This window comes from Camelus ferus, chromosome 32 (assembly GCF_009834535.1).
Source record: "Camelus ferus isolate YT-003-E chromosome 32, BCGSAC_Cfer_1.0, whole genome shotgun sequence".
Classification (NCBI taxonomy): Eukaryota; Metazoa; Chordata; class Mammalia; order Artiodactyla; family Camelidae; genus Camelus; species Camelus ferus.
In genome coordinates, this window is record NC_045727.1 from 3,486,253 (window position 1) to 3,508,124 (window position 21,872).

General features: G+C 49.2%; 1 protein-coding gene across 7 annotated transcripts in view; it reads right to left on the bottom strand.

Moving 5' to 3' along the window:
* HVCN1 (hydrogen voltage gated channel 1) overlaps positions 1 to 21,872 on the bottom strand; it is a 34,568-nt gene that overhangs the window by 1,921 nt on the left and 10,775 nt on the right. For 4 of the 7 annotated variants that reach the window (XM_006178077.3, XM_032471892.1, XM_032471893.1 and 1 more), the window contains exons 3-7: positions 21,021 to 21,060; positions 7,433 to 7,717; positions 4,210 to 4,314; positions 2,446 to 2,677; positions 310 to 422 (exon numbers count right to left, since the gene is read on the bottom strand). In XM_006178077.3, the coding sequence (XP_006178139.1) occupies positions 310 to 422; positions 2,446 to 2,677; positions 4,210 to 4,314; positions 7,433 to 7,717; positions 21,021 to 21,041 (756 nt within the window). In that variant the 5' untranslated portion in view covers positions 21,042 to 21,060. Of the gene's footprint in view, positions 1 to 309; positions 423 to 2,445; positions 2,678 to 4,209; positions 4,315 to 7,432; positions 7,718 to 19,766; positions 19,896 to 21,020; positions 21,061 to 21,872 lie in introns of all 7 variants that reach the window. The other 3 variants (XM_014553631.2, XM_032471890.1, XM_032471891.1) reach the window with 1 other exon arrangement.

The following is a 21,872-nucleotide window of genomic DNA, read 5'->3' on the forward strand; positions in this document are numbered from 1 at the left end:
CAAGTCATGCAGTGAGCCCCAGGCATGCAGGGGACACAGCTGAATGAAAGCCACACTCCTCGTGGAATCAGCCCTCAGGGGCCCAGCGGACAGCAGTGAGGGGAGAGACCTAGAGGAGGGGCGCCCTGGCGAAGGTGCAGGGAGGGAAGTGGTGCCTGAGCGGAATCTGAAAGGAGGAGAAAGACCTGAGCAAGGGAAGGGGGCCCCGGGCTCAGGGCACCACATGAGCAGAGGCCTGGCGGGGAGAAGTGCCGAGCTGAAGGGAGGGCACAGTGTGTAAACAGACAGCATCTCCCGGCGTCTTCTTACCTTCTCAGAGCAGCTGAATTCAAGGTGTTGGATCTTGGTGGCCAGTTGTAGATTCATCTGTTTTAACCTTAATAGTTGACGTTCTGAACGTGTCTTAACCGAGATAATTATCCCTGAAAAATAACGGTGAGGGTCTCCATGATACTGGTGTCTAACTTAACCACTGGAAAACAAATCTGTATTCTTTATAAATGTACACAGTTGGGAAGCGTGGTGACAAGTAGAACAGTCCCGGCCTGAAGGCCTCAGAACGAGGAGGGGCAGAGGTGCATTTCTGAGCTCCTCACTGCCCAGTTGTGCAGTCCCTCCCTCTGGTCGCAGGGGCTGAGACGTCCTTAAAAATAATCACCGACCAGATGAGCACTGAGCTCCTCAATACGGAGTTTGTTCACAGAATCACTGCTTAGCAGCAGTTGTTCGAAAGGCAAGAAGTACAAGCCTGGAAATGCTCAAGCCTGGAGCTGGGGCTGGCACTGTCCCAACTCCCGGCCTCCAGGGCTGTGGCCATTTTAGTTGTCAGGCAATGGGGCAGGGGCGGGTCATCAGCCTCGTCTGATGGCTCCCAAGTGCCCACACCGCAGGGGGACACGGCCTCGAGGCTGTGCCACCGTGGGGCTGCTCCCTTCCCTTCCAAGTAAGAGTGACAGAGTCTGGACCCGTCACCCACACGTGCAGTGCCCACGAGGCCTGGCAGCAAGTCCCTGGTTGTCTCACTGAGTCCGGTTTGGCCTTGCGTTGCTTTTTCAGCCTCACTACTAACTTTGATAACAATGTGATAATGGGCACTAGCCATTTAGACAAAGAAACTGAACAAATCTTAGACTTCTGGTTTCACCTGCAAAAGCACATCTCACAAGTGTGATGGGAAACTACTGGGTGGTAACTGGTTCATGAGTCATTTATAATCACTGATGGTTTATCTCCCTCACATAACCTTTACACAGAGTATCTTTTTGTTAGGTTAATAAAAAACATCAATCAGCATAGGTACCTTCAATATTATCTCAAAAGCTTCCTTTATTTCCTTTGACAGAACCCAAGTAAATGTTCTTAATAGGCTTTAATCACTAGATCTGAACTGGCCGTCCCTAAAGCCATCGCAAGCCCACATGCCCACACAGAGCCACTCAGCCCCTTCACCTGCCAGGTGCCCGTGCAGCAGGTGGGGCTGCAGGGCACAGGTGGCTGTGATGGGACTCGCTGAGCCACTGAGAGAAGGAGCCGGTCAGGACAGGCCTGCCTCCTAACAACGGCACACAGCCTGTTGTGCTGGGCCCCAGGCTAGGGGTTCCCAAATCTGCTGGACACCCAGATCACCTGAGAGTGTTTCACAGACAGACACCCGGGCTGGGCGCCACCCCAGACCTCCGCAGCTGACCCTCCACTTAAAAAACATGTCAAGGGCAGTTCTGATGCAGGAGGTCCACAGACAGGCATTTGAGCCACTCTGACTAGTTGACAGGCAGCTGAACAGCTACCCAGCTGGCAGCCACTAGCTCCACGTAAAGTCACAGCACAAACAGCTTCTCTGAAACGGCGGCCCCCTGCACCAGCAGGGTGGGCGTGAGGGATTTGGACCTGAATAAGTAAGGAGGTATTTCCCCGAGAGTGTTCTCCAGACCAGAGTCTACAGCACGTTAATAGGTGTCAAATTGGTCAGTTTGGAAAACAATGAACAGTTATCAGAGCCTTCATCATGCTAACTTGTGCTGTAACCTTCTCAAAGTGGGCAGAATCTACAGTGCAGCACTTTTCAACTTCCCTGCTCTGCTCCCCTTCTGGATGGCGGCCCTCCCAGTGGGGGACGGGGTTGATTAGAACACTCCCCAGGAAACACTAAATTAGAAACAAAGGTGTTCTGGGAAGCAAGCCAGGAAGGACTGATCAGGGATTAGCCTAACCCCTTCCATAGCTATCTTTCAATAATCATGAAAATAGAGCCTAAAGGAGAGAGGTATTTCCTCTCAGAGCACATGTCCTGGTATCAGTTTGTAGCCACAGAGGTGGCAGTGGGACATGGGATCAGACCACTTCATGTTTTCTCTTGAGGGCCGGGAGGATGGGGCCGCCATGCCCACTCCCAGGCTCCACCCACTGTCCCATCCCCTCCACAGCTCAGGAGCACAGAGGACATACCATTGACGATCCGGGCCACCCGCCACAGCCGGAGCAGAATCAGCAGCCCGAGAGCCTCAAACGCGTGTTCCTGGAACAGGAGGACGATGTCGAGGATGAAGGAAACCACCACAACGATGGCGTCCAGGATTTCAAACTTGTGGTGAAAGAACTCCAAGCGGAAGACAAATATTTTAAAGGCGATTTCCATCATAAAAAAGGTCAAGATGGCAAGGCTCATGTAATGGAACACCTGAAAGGGACAAGGAGGCACCGTGAGAGCGGACCCAGGCTGGTCGCACGGACGAGCTGGCTTTGAGTGCACCTGCCTGGTCACCAGAGAGAGAATCCATTCGTTTGACCCATCCCGAATTCCTGCCAGCACCAGGCGCTGTTCTCAGGCTGGGAACACAGCTGGGAACAGCACTGACATTGCTCTCTGAAGGGCAGTGGGGCAAAGGCAGAATCAAAAACATCCAGCACACCCTTTGTCCCAGCAGTTCCACTGCTAGGAATTTATCCTACAGCTAAGCTCACACGGGCACAAAGGATATTTACTGCAGCATCATTCGCAGAACAAAAGAGTTTTCTACGTTGTTTGTAGAGCAATAAAAATGTCCATTAGACTAGGGCACTTGTTAAATGCGTTACGGTACCTCCACGTGTTGCGCTGCGCAGTTCAGAAGACTAGAAATGATCACCAAGGTGGATGGTAAGTGAAGAGAGTTCCCTGATCTTGATTTAAAAATGCCGATCTTCGCTAAAGTAACCATTTCCACTTTGGGACATGGTAAGTACAAAGTAAGCTGGGACAAGATCCTGGGCTGGAAAGCAAGGAAATGCTCAAAGGCCATGGAGTCATGTCACAAGGACAAGGCAGTCAGCTCAAAGAGGCTCCCAGCGACCAGATTTGGGACAGTTTGAATAGCAAAGAGAATGACTATGATTGTAATACTCTCAATACCAAAAAAGGAAATCCACAAGTCCACAGTGATACACACACTTGCACACACGGAACAAAAGGAACATGTTTTATAAACGAATACCGACTACTAGATGTAGAAGGAAAGAAAGAATTAGAAATCACCAGTTTGCAGCCCCCTGTGTATTCACTGACTCACACAGTGATCATTAGTGGGTGAAATGGGGGAAGAAGAAATTTGCATGATACTGAAGTGGCCCTGGGCAGATTATTTATAACTGCAAAGGGAAAAGAGCCCCTGGCCAGTTAAGAGCCCCTGGAGCAGCTCAGCATTTAGTACCTTAACCAAGTGATCCATCAGAGTATCACTAGTAGTGGGCCCCTGGCCCAGTGTGCCACCATACCAGGCCACGCACTGCCCTCTGGGTGGAGATTTGGGACAGCCTCAGGCAGTAACTGAATCAGGGAGTAAATGGTGGGCACATCGCCCAAAAGGCTCCAGCACAGGGACCACGTCAGAATGTCGACAGGAGAAACAGTTTGTCTTCCTGTTGAGATGGGAAGGTATCATTCTCCTGGGCGGACCCTCTCCCTAGAATCAGTGACACACGCCAGCTCTGCCATCTAAGACAGCTCAAGATTCAGGCCACTGAGTGACCAGAGGAGGTGTCCTGCTTGTAGTAAATGCGAGTCTATAACTGGGAAAGGAAGACGTTTGCTCCGCTCTGTGACTGAAAGCACCCAATGAAACTACTCTCAGATAAGGCCTGGTTACTCCAAGGCAGGTGCCGTCTGCCCCACTCTGCCCACCCTGAGTGCAGGTAACAGAAGTGAATTGTACAAAAGGGCCGCTGACACCCTACCCGGGCCGCATAGTTATTCCTGTCAGGCTGGATGATCTTCAGGTCCAGAACGAGCTCAGCGAGCACCAGGAGGGCGTCCAGAACCACCAGGCAGATGATGATAACCTGTGGACCAACAGAAGGAGCAAGAAATCATGAGACCTAAACAGGGGCCCTCGTTCCATCTTTAAGGGCTGGAAACATCCGAGTGAAACCACTGGGGAAAGATGCCAAGGATGGGAAGTCACTGCCCACAGCCCAAGCGCCTAGAAAACATGATGCTGAGTGAGAGAAGCCAAGTGCAGAAGACCACGTATATGATCCCATTTATATGAAATGTCCAGAATAGGCAAATCTACAGAGACAGAAAGTAGACTAGTGTCTGTCGACAGCTGGGGCACTGGGGGTTAATAGTTTAACAGGTACTGGATCTCCTATTGCAGTGACAGAAGTGTTCTGGACTAGACAGTGGTGATGGTTCCACAACACTGTGAATGTACTAAATGCCACTGAATTATCCACCTTAAAGGATTACGGTATGTGAATCTCACCTCAATTTAAAAAAGTGAGAGACCCAAAGTCACAAAATTACAATGCCACAGTCCTAGCCCTGGCCTCTGTGACCGAACCCCTCAGGCCCTCAGGCCCTGAACTTGCCACTCCACAAGGCAGCAGCAGTTCTGAGGGGAGCCACATCACAGAGGAAAATGGCTGAGAATTTGGGAGAGCTGGTTAATTCCAAATCCTCTCCTGGAAGACGGCCGTGCTGTGCAGCAGATACAGTGGCTCCGGTCCTGGGCCGGCTCCTGGCTCTCCCATTAGCCTGGACCTTGGGCCCCGCTCTCGATAGTGCCGAGCCTCGGCGTTAACTCTGAGCTTCGGTGTCCTTCCGGGGAAAACAGGGTTGGCTGCATTTTGCACCCCAGAGTGACAGTGGGAGCATCGCACGAGACGACGTGTGAGGAGTGCTTAGCACAGGGCCCAGGCACAGTGAGCAGGTAATAAAAGCGAGGTCCTGACCTTCATGGTTATCCTCCCCTGGCCCAGCTACCCTGTCCAGCCGTGGTTTCCATGGAGGCCTGACTCACCCCAAGTTCTCTCCCTAGGTTGGCTGTACCATCCCATGTGAGAAGTGACAATGACAGCAGTGAACTATGTATGTATCATGTCGCTTTGGCCACCCTGAAACATGGGAATAGGTGGAAACTGCATCCAAGAAGGGGATTCCAGAATCTTCCTGTATGCTGGTTATATTGGCAGCGATCAAACCCCTGAACCCTTGTCCCCCGTTCCAAAGTGGCGTCCCTACTTCCACTCTGAGCCCCTCAACAAATCTGGTCGTGTCACTCCCTCCCCATCCCCACTCAGAACCTTCGATGGCTGCCCACAGATGGACTTCCAGTGCCTCCTCTCCCTCTACTGGATACACACAAGCCACGTGGACCCTTCTCAATTCCTCCCTCCGGCCCTTTGCAAACATGGCCTCTCTGCCTGGGAAGCGCCTCCCCTCCATCCACAGAGCTGACTCCTGCCCAGCCTTCAGGTGTCAGGTCAAATGTCACCTCCCGACCCTAGATCAGGTCTCCCCCAGCCCCTGGGATCTCTCAGAGCCCCCTAACTTAGTTCCCCTGCAGAGAGCTTCTCTCCTCTTGTAACCAGCCTCTGTCTGATTTCTGGAAGGCCCGCCTCTCTGCAGAGCATCGAGTGAGGGCAGGGACGTGTCCACCATGCCTGGTGCTGCACCCCCAGCCCCTAGTAGGTGCTAAGATGGGATTGTTGAGTGAATGAATAAACAAACATCTCTACTCTGCTTTCCCCCAAGCCACGTGGCCTGGTGGGCCCAGTCAGGAGGGGGGCCTCCCGAGGGCTCCCCTTGCAGCTGGAAGAAAGCTAGCTCCTTCCTTCTGCTCCTGAAATTGAGGGTTTGGGATTTCAACCTCAACAACTTAATACCACGTTTCCTCTCCTGTCAGAACCACAGAGGAAAGCTCCGAGCTGCCAGCAGTGCTGGGTTGTCTGGCCTGCTTTGTTGTCTAAGCCACATGAGAGCGCAAAAACAAAACAAAACAAAATAATTTCCTTTTTTTCTATTTTACCCTGGAACAAAGTCAGTGATGAGAGAGGCAAGGGGTGCTTCTCTGCTTCCAGAAGGGCCATCGGCTCTCGGGAGGGACCGGGTTATTGTGGCCGAGGACGATGCGTACAGCAGGGGCCCCGAGTGGCGCTGTGCAGGGCCTGGGCTGATGAGAAGCTGCGTGCTTGCTTAATCTCCCCGAGCCTCGGAACGTGCTTGCAGACACCTGCTGGCCCACCTCGGGGCCGCGAGTGGGGCTCAGACGGGGCTGGCCAGACTCAGCCTGCACCTGTCCTTCAGAGCGGGACGATGCTGGGGTGACACTGAACCCTGCAGGAAGTCCCAGTCCCTTCGCTGCTCTTTCAAACCTGCACCTCCCCTCATGTTCCCCCCACAGCCACACCTGGAGGTTAAGCCAGGCAGATATTTTTGGCCTCACTTCACAAAATGAGAGACTGGAGCACCCCGTCTGTGAGGCATGGGACCCTTTTAGCCAGGCCCTGAGTGTTTGCTGAATACATGCCGGAATGTTTTATCTGCCTCCAATGCTTACCCTTTAATTTACTTTGTGTGTGTGTAAAATTGGTATGACATTTACCATTTTAACTATTCTAAAACTGGTATAAACTTCAGTGGCATTAAGCACATTCACAAAGTTGCACAACCATCACCACTACATAGTTCTAGAAAATCGTCATTACCCTACATGGAAGCTCGGTACCCATCAGGCAGTTACCCCCTTCCTCCCTCCCTCCAGCCTGTGGTAACCACCAGTCTGCTGTCTCCGTGGATTTGCGTATTCTAGACATTTCATATAATTGGATTATAAGATGGGTGGCCTTTTGTGTCTGGCTTCCTACACTCAGCATGACGTCGTCAAGGTTCATCCACCTTGTAGCCCGTGTCAGTGCTTCCTTCCTTTTCGTGGCTGAGTTTGGAGAGATCATGCTTTGTTTATCCATTCATCAGGTGATGAACCCCTGACTTTTGGATTAGCACTTATTTTACCCCTGATGACACAGGACCCGCCCGCTGTGCCCAGTGGTGTACGGCACGCGGGGGCGCGTGGCGAGTGAATGAGGTGGTGGCGGAGGTGGCCCCACCCAGCCTCGTGACTCTTGGCTGACGGCTCTGCCCCACCCCGGGCATCTCCGGCCTCTGCCCACCTACCTGAAACCTGTGGGCGCTAAAGAGCTTCCTCAAAGTGGTCCTGAAGTCTAGGCGGGGCCTGGGCGTGGGGACAGGGGTGGTGGCCGGGTCAGCAGCTCTGCCCTCCTCGCCTGCCGCCGCCGGTGCTGAAGGCGGCTGCTCCTCCTCGTCCTCCTCGTCCTCTTCATTCTCCCACTTCGTGTAGTTGATGTTCCAGGCATGGTAGTCGTCCCCGACGACGGTGAAGTGCTTCAGGAACTTGCTCATCCTCTCGGCGGGAGGCACCCTGGCCCTGCGGGTGACGGCCTGAAGGGAGGGGACAGAGAACGAGCGCTCAGGCGGGACCACTGGGATCCCACGTCACTCTGATGGGGACCGGGGCCCTCCCACCCTGGGCCACGGGGGGGAAGACAGTCCCAGCGCTCAGAGCACTGTGCAAGCAGACCGTGAGGTCACAGTGGTTTCTTGCGAGTGTATTTTTGGAATCCAGGGTCTCGGGGCTGGTGAGGCAACAGGAAACCCCAGACTCCATCAGGCCTATCACTGCGGTCTGACTGGCAGTCACCAACAAAAGAGGTACTGCAGCCCCATCGCAAAATACCCACCACAGGCCCACGTGTAAATGCCGGAAGCGAGGCTCATGGTTCAGAGACATCACTACCTAAAAACCCCGAGGTGAGAGTTGGTAGGGTGGGGAGAGGGAAAAGGCAAAAGTAAAAGTACCAGGGTTTCACAGAAAAGTGAAGACCCGCCACCCCGCTTTCAAGTCACAGATCAGTCCTTGAAAGGTGAGCGCCAAGTGGATTTTTCCTACATTCTGCCGGTGCTGTTTTAAATATATTAAGGACAGTTGTTTAAAGACCAATAACTTCAAAGCAAAAAAGCTAGTAATCCATCCTGCCCACCCCTCTTTGCTCAACTTATCCTACCAGACATCAGTTTAGAAAGTTCAATAATGAAAACTTTCAGGAATGGGGACAAGAATAGGCAGTATGATCAGTGTGACAGGAAGAGAGAGCCCAAAACAGACCCAGGTCCCTGTGGGAACCTGGATGTGATGATGATGACAGTCCAGGTCAGTGGAGAAAGGCTGGAGAGGTTAGAACATCTGGCTTTTCCAACAAGGGAAGAAGAAAAGGATTCCTATCTCATAACACACACAGAATACATTTCAGTGGTATTAACCTATATAAACATGTTTTTAAAAACTTTAAATGTCTTAGAATAAAATACAGACAAGTATTTTCATGACCTCAGAACTGGGAAAGAGTGCTTAAACAAGACACAACACATAGAAGAAATGGATAGAGTTAACTCATCAAAGCCCAAAAATTTATCTCTCACTCTGTCTCACACACACACACACACACACACACACACAAAGTTAAGACACATCACAGACTGGGAGTAAATATTTGTGATATATTTAATAGACAAAGATTTAGTGTCTAGCACATATAAAGAAACCCTATCAGAAAAGGACAACTCCACAGAAAATTAGGTAATGAATATTAACAGGCAGGTCATATGAGAGGAAACCCAAATGGCCAAGACACTCAACTTCACTAATATTCAGGAAAATGTGAATTGAAGTAACAATCACACACCTTTTCATTCCTGAGATTGGCAATAATTTTAAAGTCTATAAAAGCAAATATTGGTGAAGATGTGAAGCAATGGGGGTCTCTTAAACCCTGAAGACAGGAATAGACACTGGCACCACCATTTGTGGTAGCACTCTGGCATTGTTTTGTCAAGTTGAAGTTGTGCATATCAATAATCTAGTAATTTCACCCTGGACAGGCCTCAAAGAGAAACTCTCTGCATGTGCTCAAATCAGTGGCACGTTTAAGAATGTTTACTGCAAATGTTCACCTAAATGGTAGGAGAGAGAGGAATGAATTTTCTCTATTTGTGTGATGGAATACTATACAGCAGGTAAAACAAATTAACTAAGTCTCTATATAATCACTGATGACACCCACGTGTACCCCCTCTAGCAGTACTGAACACAGTAGATCACTCCCTTTCTTCAAAATCTTCCTTCATTGGCTTCTAGGATTCCACAGACTTCTGGTTTTCCTCCTACCTCAATGGCTGCAAAATGTTACCATATACTGTTTTTGGAATGTGAGCATACATATATAAAAGAATGAGATTTCTGCTTCTTGCTGTGAGAGAGTAACTTTATTAGTATAAAAAACTATTCCAGTTAGAGCAACTGCCATACAACCAATGATACCAGTTAGAGTAACTTCCATAAAACTGGATAAAATATTTGAAATTTACTGTGATCCCTGAGAGAAGAGAAACAGATAAGGTGGGCCCCACAATCACCCTGGCTTTCTGCCTGGAGGTACTTTCTGGACTGTGGAGGCAAAGATGATAGTTCAGGGCTACTGAACCTCCCTTCCTCGGGAATTTGCATGGCAAGGTACCAGAGAAAAGGAAGCATTGCCGAGAAAGAACTCCAAAAATCGGACTTTGGCTGAGTCCTAAACTTCACATGTGCAGAGCAAGAATCCATGAGGCAAGGCAAAATATAACTTTCAGGGAGAAAACAAAAACAAAAAGGCAAAACTCTACTCTTACGAAACTGTGAGCTGAACTGCCAGAGATTATGCAGGGCTGGGTTGGGAGGCCTGTAAATTTCAAATAGCTAGAGTAAAGCAATCTCACTGAACACGCTGAGCATCAGCAGCAAGTCCAGAAAAGTCATGCCTTATAAGCAGACCTACTCTAGCCCTCCAGTCAGGGCTACCTTAGACTTGTCCCAACTAAGCTCAAAAATGAGACTTTTAAAAAAGATCAAGATAATCTCAAAGTAAATTAAACTCCTGTTGGAACAAAACTCAATTCTCCATTGGAGAAGACAGCAAAATACCCTAAACAACATAACATTCATAATGTCCAGCATGTGATAAAAAAAAAATTACTAGACAGATAAGTAAGCAAAATAATGTGGCCATAGCCAGTAGAAAAATCAGCTTATGAGCTCAAAACAGAGAAAGATAATGGAATTGGCCAACAAAGACTTGAAAATAGCTATTACAAATATGTTCAAGGATTTCAAGGAAAACATGAACTTACTGAGGGAACAAATGGAGAATCTCAATAGAGAAATGGAGGCTATAAAAAATACCCAAATGGATACTCTAGAATTGAAAAATACATACATGAGATGAAAAATCACTAGATGGGCTTAACGGCTGATTAGATGCTGCAGAATAAAAGATTGGTGAACTTAAAGATGAAAAAGAGACAATAACCAGTGGAAGCATGGAGAGGAAAAAGGCTGGGGGTCGGGGAAGGAACAGAGCCTTAGGGACAATGTTAGTGGCCTAATATACATGTACCTGGAAAGCCAAAAGGAGATGAGAGATTAGAGAAAATATTTGGAGAAATAATGGCTGGAAAAAATTTCCAAATTTGATGGAAAAATATACACATGTAGATCCAAGAGTCTGTGTCCCCAGAGTATCATGTGCCACCTGACCTAGAGCAGAAGCTTGTCAAGTGCCTGATGGCTGAGAGCACTGGTGCCCTGTCTCCTGGGCCAGCCCTCCAATTACTGGGCTCCCAGGGCCATGCCCGCAGCTAACCTGAAGCTCTCTGGGCGCTACGGGCCACAACTGTCCCCTGAAACACCTCACCTGGCAGATGGAAACCTCCTGTACTAGTTCTTAGCATGGTAGGAGCCTCAGGGTGCTTTGCAAAAACCACATTCACATTTTACACAAAAAAGGAAATTTTCTTTTTAAAACTTTGCGTCCAGTAAAGAAGCAACTTTCAGTAATTTGGGATGAAAATATTTATGGCACCCAGCAGAGCAGAAAATTACTCTGGTTTTAAGTCAAGAACCTGTCATGCTGGAAGCAGATAAGTTCCAAAAGGGGCAAAGATATAGCTGATCATGAAAACATTGTGGGCCTCGGCAACTTTACCACCCAGCCTGGACTCTCAGCTCTCAGGACCACCCCACCCTGCCTAGGTGGACGGAAGAGCTGACTCAGTGAGTTACCTGGGGCACCAGCCTCGGAGCCTGGCCTGGAGCAGCCCCTCTGTAAGCGCCGGCTGGTATTATTTCTCAACAACAAAAATCCTCACCTCCACTACTCCGACTCCATCACCATCTGTGGGTACTTCGCACTTCTCTGGTTACTGGCCCGCGGCTGGCCTCTACAAGCCCAGGCTATTTAGTGACAGGGACTGATAGATGCCCTTTGTGCCTGAAGCTAGACGGAGCGGTTTCTGTTCCTTGTGAACTGGAGAATATAGAGTCCCATCTCTCCATTCACACCCCCCCACCCCAGTCTCCACCTCTGCTGCATTAACCCTTGCTGTTCCACTACATCCTGTCACTGCTCTCTCTGGGGTCACCTTTCCATACCAAACCCCAGGACTGCAGTTCCCACCTGGACTGTACTGCATCCTCTCACACCGTGGACTCGGTTCTTGGTTTTTCTCCCCTCTCTGGCCGCCCTTCCTGTCCCATGTCCCTGCCCCCATGCCATGTGGAGTCCGCGAGTCCCCAGCCCTGAGCTTCTCTTGGCACAGGGCGACTCTTTCCCTTTGGTGGTCCCTGCACACCTGTGTTCTTAATGCTGCTCAGTGCGAATCAGTCTCCAGCCTGCTGTCTGATAGCCTGCCAGGCCATTAGTTTGCTGTGACCCAAAATGAACTAACTTCTTATCTTTTCCCCTAAATCCACTCGTCCTTCCATGTTCCCCTAGGGCATCACATCCACTCGGCTGCCCAAGAACTACAGCTCATCCTTGGCTCCTCTCTCTTCCTCAAGCCTGTCAATCTCACTTCCTAAATATCACTCACACTGCACCGTCTCTTCTCTGTCTGACTCCCTCCTAGCACTGTCACCTCTTGCAAGGACGCCAGCACCAGCCTCTGAGCTTTCCTCCACCTGGCGGTGGCCAGGGTCTCCTTTCTGCAGGGCTGGTCTGGCTGAGTCCCTGCTCTCGCCCACCCTCCCCTTCCCATTACCTTCAGTACCCCCCACCCTCACCCCCTGCCAGCCACTGCCTTCAGGACAAAGTCCAAGCTCGCTCAGTCTCCCCAGGCCCTGGTCTCCTCCCCCAGCCCCTGCCCGCCGCACTCCAGTTACAACTACACTGGGGTTCTAGAACCAACTGCGCTCTCTCTTGCTTCCAGGACTTTGCCGGCCTGTCCCCACTGCCTGGAATACCCTTCCTGATCTCACCCGCGTGCTCTTTCCGGCCTTACAGACACCTAGATTTTACCTCCCCTGGGAGGCCGCCCGCTGGTGAGGGCCCTTCCTCTCTCCCCATCGAGCCACTCGCTAACGAGCACTGTGACAGCCTGGCGCTGTCTGTCTCCTGCCCTGGTCTGTGCTTGCTGGGAGGGCAGACACTCTTCCTCCCTCAGTTACAGGGAGGGGCTCAATATATATTTAATAAATGAATTAGCAACAAAACGTCAAAGGTAAAAACATCGCCTACTTCTCTTTTACACATGACAGGTATTATACCAGAAAAATTACTACCTGGGAGAGATGGGGAGAGATGAGAAAAACAGACCTAGAACTGAAGGAGAGAAAATGTTCTCGTGTCTATTTTTACAGGCTCTGAAGCTGCCACCTGTGGGAGGGGAAAGTCCCTATCTCTTGGTCATCCAACAATCACAGGAAAGGGTACTTTTAAGAAATTCAGCCACCTCCTGATTCCCAGGGCCCAGTGCTCCTTAAGTCCCCTTTTCCCGGTTCCCTCCCAGAGCCTGCTTCTGGGGACTGGGTGTTCTTATTCACCAACAGCCCCGCCCCCACGCGTTGACCAGACACAATGGGAGCGACGTCTATTATTACCGATCATGTATTATTTGTTACATTAGCACACTGCTAAGCTCCACGTTCCTTACATGTACTATTTCATTTTAATTCCTAACAACCCTCTGAGGTCGAGGCCATTATTTTGGGTCTAGGGGGAGAAAGGTGACTTACCTGCCCAAAGTCACACACTCAGAAAATGGCAGAGCCAGGCTCTGCCCCTGGGCTGGACAACCCGGAGCCCCCGTGTTAGACAGAACCCGTGGCCAAGAAACAGCCGGGCAGCGGTGACTAGAGATTTACCTGCGGGGAGTGTGGAGTGGGTTGAGGTGTGGCTGCCCCCCAAAATTCACATCCACCTGAAACCTCAGAATGTGAGCTCGCTTGGAATATACGGCTTTGCCAGGGTCATTAGCTAAAGGTCTTGTGATAAAACCATCCCGGACTTAGGGTAGGCCCCCAATGCAATGACCAGTGTCCTTATGAGAAGAGGAGAGGACACGCAGAGGAGGCGGCCACGAGAAGACGGAGGCAGGGCCTGGAGGGGTGCATGGCAATCCAAGGAGTGCCAACGACTGCTAGCAATCACCAGAAGCTGGGAGAAAGAGCTGGAACAGATCCTCCCTCCGAGCCTTCAGAGGGACCAACCCTGCCAATACGCTGATTTTAGACCTCTGGACTTCAGAACTGAGAGAAGAAATTTCTGTCGTGTTAAGCCGCCTGTCGGCGGTCACGTGTTACGGCAGCCCCAGGAAGCTACTACACAGGGGCTGTGCCTTCAGCCAAGGTGGCCACAGACCACGTGCTCTCTCTCCCCCTGTATCTTGGTGGGCCACACATCCACCCTGACTCCTGGGAGGAAGCAGGTTCCTCTGAAGGTCACAAAACCACCCAGACTGTTTCTGCAGCCAATCCCAGCAGGAGCTGCTGCTTGCTCACAGCTTACAGGACACCCTCAGCACCCCCTGCTCTCACCTGATGCTGGTAACAATCCTGAGGAGTAGGCAGGGCAGAGAGGGGCAGGCTCTCCACTCTACAGAAGGGGAAACTGAGGTTTGGGGAGGAGAGACCGACTGCCCAAAGTCACCTGCTGTGGCAGGTTGTCAGGTGGAGGGAGGGAGGCACTCCTCTCTACTCCCTGGTGGGCGTGGAAATGGGTAAGCCCTCCTTAGGAGCGCACTGGGCCAGCTTCTTTCATCTTTTGAAAAAATATTTAAGTCTCTCCAATGTGCCAGGCATGAGAGCAAAGAGGGGATCAGCCTTCAATCAGCTTCTATCAAAATTTTAAATGTCCCTATTGTTTGACCTGATAAGGGACTCACACAAGAGCACAAAGATGCTTGGTGTTACCACACCCCAAACTGGAAACAACCTCAAGGGCCACAGTTAAATACACTGTGGAACACTACACAGCTGTTAAGAGCACAGTAAGTCAGCGTAGCTCCAAGTACTGACACAGAAAGGGGTCCTTGATCTATAGTCAAGTAAAAGCCAGCATATTACAGACCAGAATGTATCCTAATTCCATTTTTGTTAGAAACAGATGAAATCAACAACCCATACCAAAAGGTTACCTCTAGGGAGGGGCCGGGATTGGGGTGGAGGATGAAGAGAGACTTGCAATTTTTTTTTTTCTATTAAGTTCAACCATAAGACATAGCCATTTTAGGGGTGAGATCCAGCCTGCAAAGAATGAAGTATTTGGAGGCAGGGGGCAGGAGAGAGGAAGAATTTACACACACACACACACACACACACACACACACACACACATACAACTATATATCCAATATATACATAAGTGGATCCCTGAATGAGAAAACCAAAACAATGTAACAGAATAGTTCAAGATAAAATTCAAGACAACTTTCCTGAAATCAAGAATTTTGAAAAAATTACCATTTTTGTAGGTTAAAATTGGTAGACACTGACAATTTCCTATGGTTCAACCTAATTACGCCTGTTTGTTGTTTTAATTTCTTACATTGAGAACTTACACATACATTTTTAAAAACAAAGAAACGTAAGTAAGTAGCAAAGCTGGCACATGAGCTCAAGTCTGCTAGCCTCGTTCTTTCCAAGGTGCTCTGTCAACAGGGGAAAACATGGCAGAAAAGGTGGCTTTTTAAAGCAACAGAATGATGATACTGAAAGAGTTAGAATCAAGGTTCTGAGATGCAACCCTCCCTTCCTTATAAAGGGAAACTGAGAACTTGCAACAAGGCAACCACCACCAGCCAGCAGACAGTTTGCAGACTCACATCTGGGTCTCTTGTCTTCTGGGTCCAGGGCAGAGAAGTCGTCTCCGATCCCTGCCTTCCCTCCCCCTCCACTACAGCCCACCCATCACTAAGCCCTGCGTGTTTTAGCATCTAAATGACCCTTGAATCCACCTCGGTGCAGACTTTTCCCAACCTCTGCCAACACCACCACCAGCTTCCACTTTTACTTGGAGGAGGTACCAGCTCCTCAGTGTTCTCCCAGCAGCATGAGAGCGCTTCTCGGAACACAATCACATCACTCCTTGTGCAGAAAAGGTCTGAGGTTGCTGCCCTTAGAAAGGCCTGCTTGGCCCTTGGCTGGCATCCGGGAGCTTGGATTTGGGAATGGTTCCCACCTGCTAAGAACAGCACACTGTGCCTGGGCGGTTTATAAAGACAATGTAGTTTATGTTGAACGCCTGCTGTCCTCTGGGGAGCCTGGGATTTTGAGTGCCTGGAATTTTGGCCCATGTGACCAGCCCCCAAATAAAAACAAGCGTTCCTAGTAGATGGCGTTTCACATGTGTTGTCATAACTTGTTCCTGGAGCAAGTCCCACGTGACTCCACTGGGAGAGGATTCTGGAAGCTTGTGCCTGGTTTCCCCTGGACTTCACCTTATGCACCTTTTTTCCATGTCCTGTGCTGATTTTTCTTTGTAAAAATCTTAGTCATGAGTGGAACTGTGTGCTTAGTCCTATGAGCCCTCCTAGCAGATCACTGGACCTGGGGTGATCTTGGGAACCCCTAACACAAAACTCTTCTTTGGCTTCCCATTGATCTTAAAAGACCCAAGTGCTTTCCAGATACCCACACCTGTTCTGCACACCGTGGCCTCTGCCTACCCATCTGACCTCACCTGTCACCACTTTCTCTGCTGTGGCCACAATGTCTCCATTCAGCCCTTTGTTCTCAACAGGTTCCTTCAACCACAGGGCTTTTGCACATGTGATTTCCTCCGCCTGGAATGCCCCCTCCTCTTCTACCTTGTCATTTTTGTTTTCCTCCTTCAGGAGGTCTCCCTCAAGCATCCCAGCTTCACGAAGCTGAATGTGTACCTCCCCTGTTGCATTCATGCATGGCCAACGTGCCTTCCCAGTCGAGATGGATTCACCAGTTTGTGTAATGGAGTCTGTTACCTCCTCTGCTCCCCACTCCCCATTAGGGAAGAGACCTGGGGTGGGGGGTGCAGTTCCTGCTCATGCCATATCCTCTATATCCTACGTGCCTGGAAAACATACCTGGAGGGTGGAGCGAATCCCTCGAGCAAACCTCTCCTCTCAGGGGACTCATGTACTGCAGCGGCTCACAGACTCTAGCACCGCCCCCCGCCCAGGCCCCGGGGGTTTGTGTTCTGAGGAATGCCTATTTTTTAAATCAAAGAAGTCTTTAAATAAGCGTAGCAGCTTTTCCTTCTCTAGGGTGGGGAGGAAGTTTGAGGTTCACGAAAATAACCACGACGACAGCTGACCAGCTTGGGGTGGGCGGGGCTGCTTATCAGCCAAGGAGCCCACCTGCAGCTCCAGTGCCCCCAGAGATGTATTCTCCAACTCTTCTCTCCTCTTCCTATAGGGTCAGAACCCTTCCTGTCTTGATAGAAGAGTCTGCCAGCCCGGCCAGGATCGTGGGGCTGGGAGGAGACGATGTGAGGAGTAACATTTAAGGTAGTGGGAACTGGTGACTGTAATTCTCCCCAGGGCACCTGCCATTTTCTGAGGTCTGGGCAAAGAATGGTAACAATTCCATGAGGTGGGGACTGAATCCTCTCCATTTACAGATGAGGAAACTGGGAACAGAGAGGCCAAATGACTTGCCTCAGGTCAGACAGCCAGGAAGAAGCAAAGCTCAGATTCCAACCAGGTCGAAAAGGTATTAAAAAATGAATAATCAGAAAATGCAGTAGTGAGAGCACTGACTTCTTGGTAAATTTCTTGGCCATCAAAAAGGCCTAAGTCTGGTGCATATGGCTAGTGGGAAAAATAAGATACAAAGTTGTCTGCAGTCTTTGATTCTAATTGTAAAGGACACGGAGAGTGAGATGGTAGCTAGGTAAATGATAAATCTGGTGTGCTGGGGTTATTATAAACTTATTTCCTTTTGCTCGAGTTTTCACAATAGTAATACTGAAATAGACTTTTTTTTTTTTTTTGGCGGCGAGCACTTGTCCTTTAATTTGCATGTAAAATCAGTTTTATCTGGGCCAGATGCCTGGCCCAGAGCCCCCTCCCTCCTGCATGACCTCTCTGAACACTGCCCTGGCTCTGGCTCACCACTGCTGAAGGCCAGTGCTGCCCTGGGAGTTCGGCCCAGTGTTACTCAATAAGAAACACATTTTATACCCCGCCTCTTAGGATGTGCTGATATATACACGTTCCATGTATTAACCAACACTCATGTTAATATGTGAGAGGCTTATGTTGTCCACTTTATTTCTTAAAAGGCTGACTGTAGCCCATTAATGGATTTCAGGAGTCACCAATGGGTTGAGTTTGAAAGACTCACACCAGGGTATAGTGGGGAGGCTATACCCCATCTATTTCCCTGGGGGAGAGAGATGCTGACTGTCAGAGAGGTGGCAGACCTGCCCAAAGCCTGTGAATCAGCCACGTTAACTGGGAAGCATAAGTCATGCTGCTATTTGTGTTATGAAAGCATAGAAAGGAAAAAAAAAAAAAACAGTCATCCAGCTAGAAATCAGGACCCAGCACCAGTGTGACTGAGTCATCTGGGCCATCCCCATCTCCCAGTGTCTTAGTGATGCTTCAGTCGTGGAAAAGACGGGATAAACAGAGTTCAGGGCACCCCTATTTCCTGCCCTGCTCTGGTGCGGTCCTTGGAAGGAGGCCCAGTGCAGCCCCAGTTTAACCAATGGCTCTCAACCCTGGCTGCACATTGGAACCACCTGGAAGCTTAAAAAACCCCAATGCCTGGGTCTTAGGCCCAGAGATTGTGATTCAGTCGGTCTGGGGGTGGCCTGGGTACTGGGATCTCCCACGTGAAGTCAAGGTCAAGAACCAACATCGTAAAAGAACCCAGAGCCTCCAGACACTTTGTGAGAAATGTGCAAAGGGCCACAAGGATTTCTAAGCATATCTGGCTCCCCGGATGTGGCTGGTGACACACATCTTTATCTGTGATGAGGAACAGGTCAGCTGACGGGCTGAAAACTCAGTTTACCCTCGTGAGGGCATCACAGCTCCTGTGTTTTAAGGGTCTGCTGTAGCCCAGCACCCTGCTGAGTGCTTTCCATGCACAACCTGTTTCTTCGTCACTGATCTCATTTTACAGAAGAGGAAAGCGGAGGCCCAGAGAAGTGGGAAGGGGCAGGGAGGGCTTCTGAAGAGGGCAGGTGTCCACAGCTGCTGGGCCCCCTCTCAGCAGAGCTGAGACAGCAAGTCGGGTCTGAACGACAGCTAAAAACCCCACCAGTTTCTCCTACAACACAGCTGTTTTCCTCCCCCAAACTAGAGGAGCTGGACAATTAAAAAGCTCTTAAAAGCAAACCTATTAAAACAATTTCTTGAAAACAAAACTAACTCCATCAGGGTAAATTACTAAAAGAAACTTGTTCTCTGAGTCAGTAAGAGGCTTATTTGCTCCAAGTGGCCCTGGCCCAACCTTCCCTGGCTCCCCAACAACTAGGGCCAGCCCCTACTATTAGCCTCTGTGCATGACAGACAGGCTCCCGCCCCCCAGGAGTCCCCTGAGATGGGTCCCCAGGTCTGCACGCCAATACTGGTTTCCCTGATGTTTCCGTGCACCCACCCCCACCACCAGGACTTGTCCCTGCAGCTAGATCCCTGACTCACCTGGGCCCCCCAGGTGTACCTGCCACCATTCATCCCAGTGAGCAGACTTTTACCCCAGGTCTATTTCAATATCACTATTGTGAAAACACGAGCAAACAGAAATAAGTTCATAATAACCCCAGCACACCAGATTTATCATTTACCTAGCTACCATCTCACTCTCTGTGTCCTTTACAATTAGAATCGACGACTGCAGACAACTTTGTTATCTTATTTTTCCCACTAGCCATACGCGTGAAACCTGTCTTACAATTGACCAGCATCAGGTCACATTACATCACAGTAAATGGTGGCACTTTTTCTTCTTCACAGCACATAAAATAATGGTGCATCTACAATCAATGGTATCTCATGTGCTAAGAAACACGTAAATTTGAGTTTCTAAATTATGCTGTCAATTGTACGTTTTCCTTTTTATGGGCTGTTTCCTTTCCCATAAGCGAGACGACCAGGTTTGACTATGAACATTTTCATGATTCTTAATACACACCGTCAAGGTTTTTTCCGGCACAGTCGTGTGGGTTGATCCAGCCCCTCTTGAGATGGAGTGAGGCGGTTTCACCACAGTATAACCGCTATCAGCATCTCCGCTTGCTTTTTTGGTTTGCCTAGTAGGGAGCTGTAAATGAAGGACACTGTTGCATTTGCCCCACCATGAGGATTAACGGTAACTGGAACTCATGGAGCTCCCGTATTGAGTGGCAGACACTGAGCTTCCCACGTCTCATCAGGAATTTTCACAACATGGTCATCCTTTTGTTGGAAATGCCACCATATTTCATGAATGCAAAGATGAACATTTTCCCTATATTTCAACATTTCTGAAATCACAACTGGTGGCATGTTGTGTCATTGGCCACTTCCCCCCACCTCACATTGTAAACAGCTTTAAATCAGAAACACTCTTACAGTTTTACAAAGGAGCCACCAATGTGATGAAATGCAAGATCCCCATCATCACCCTCCCGTGGTCCTGCCAACCCGCACATTTGCTTCCCAGACTCTGCCCCCATCACCCTGCTGCTACTCTGAGCTTCTGGCACCGCCCTGACCAGGCCCCCACCACCTCCAAGTGAACAGCTGAAATTGAAAGCCAACACTTCCTCTCCACCTTGTCCCACCCTTCACAACCCATGTCTCCCCAAATCCAACAAGCCTGCGTCCCAGATATCATGGACAGTATTTATCAGTCCTGCTCTGGATGGCCACACAATACCAGAAGCAGAACATTCGCTTTGGAGTTAGACCAGGATGAAATCCCATTTTTGCCACTTCCTACCTGTGTGATCTTGAGCAAGTAGCTTTATTTCTTTGTGCCCAAGTATCTTTATAAAATAAGTGGTGGGGAAAAGCCCCTTATGGGCTCAGTACTGGCCTAGCATTCTGAGACCACTGTCTCCTTGACTCCTCCTGACGAGCCTTCAGGAACAGGGGTGGTAAGGAACTTTCCCCCATTTTCAGATAAAGAAACTGAGGCTCAGGGAGGCGAAGGGCCTAGTCGAATGACACGGGGCTGTGAAAATGCAGAGCTGGCATTTGAGTGGACCGATTCCGGTTATCAGGTTATCTTGAGGTTTTGTGAATGCCTTCAATAGCTTTCACCTTTGCGACTTTAAACACTTCGGTCAGGCAGAAGCACCCAGAACAGGTGTTTCCCTTCTATCCTGTTAGAAATACCAAACAGAACTATCTTCTTAGGGTTGGGAGGTCCTTTAATGCTGCTAGTCCACCAGAATCAATTTACCTTTTCATTCCAGGTGGCCATGTTCCTGTCGTCTCCGGCTCTGGAAAATAAGGAAACATTTGTCCACATCTGTCGTACTGCCATCATTTGTCTCAGTATATGTTTTGCAAAACACTTTCTTTTTTTTCTTAAAAAAAATTTTTTTTTTAAATGCAGGTACTGGGGATTGAACCCAGGACCTTGGTGCACGCTAAGCGTGTGCTCTACCACTGAGCCATACCCTCCCCCTGCAAAACACTTTCTTACAAGTTATTTTCAACTTGCTTAAGTTAACATTGTCTGAAAATAGCAATACAGCTCAAAGTGTATGTAGGACATACAACCTGAGTATATACCCCAAAGAATTAAAAACAGGCACTCAAGCAAACACATGTACACGAATATTCACAGACAAAAAGTGGAAACAACCTGTGTCCATTAACATGAATGGATAAATAAAAGATGTCATATCCACACAATGGAACGTTATCCAGCCATAAAAAGAGATAAGTACTTTTGCAATATATATGAACATCTAATCATTATGTTGTACACCTGAAACTAATGTTGTATGTCAATTATACCCCAATAAAAAAATAAAAAAAGATATGAAGTACTGATTCATGCTACAGCATGAATGAACCTCTAAAACATTATGCTAAGTGAAAGAAGCCAGATACAAAATGTCACGTATGACATGGTTCCACTGATGTGTAACATCCAGAATATGCAAATCTGCACAGACAGAAGCAGACTGGTGGTGTCCAGGGACTAGGGGGAGAGGGGAATGAGAAGTGACCACTTAATGGGGACAGGGTTTCCTTTTTAGGTGATGAAAATGTTCTGGAACTAGACAGAGGTGGTAGTTACTAC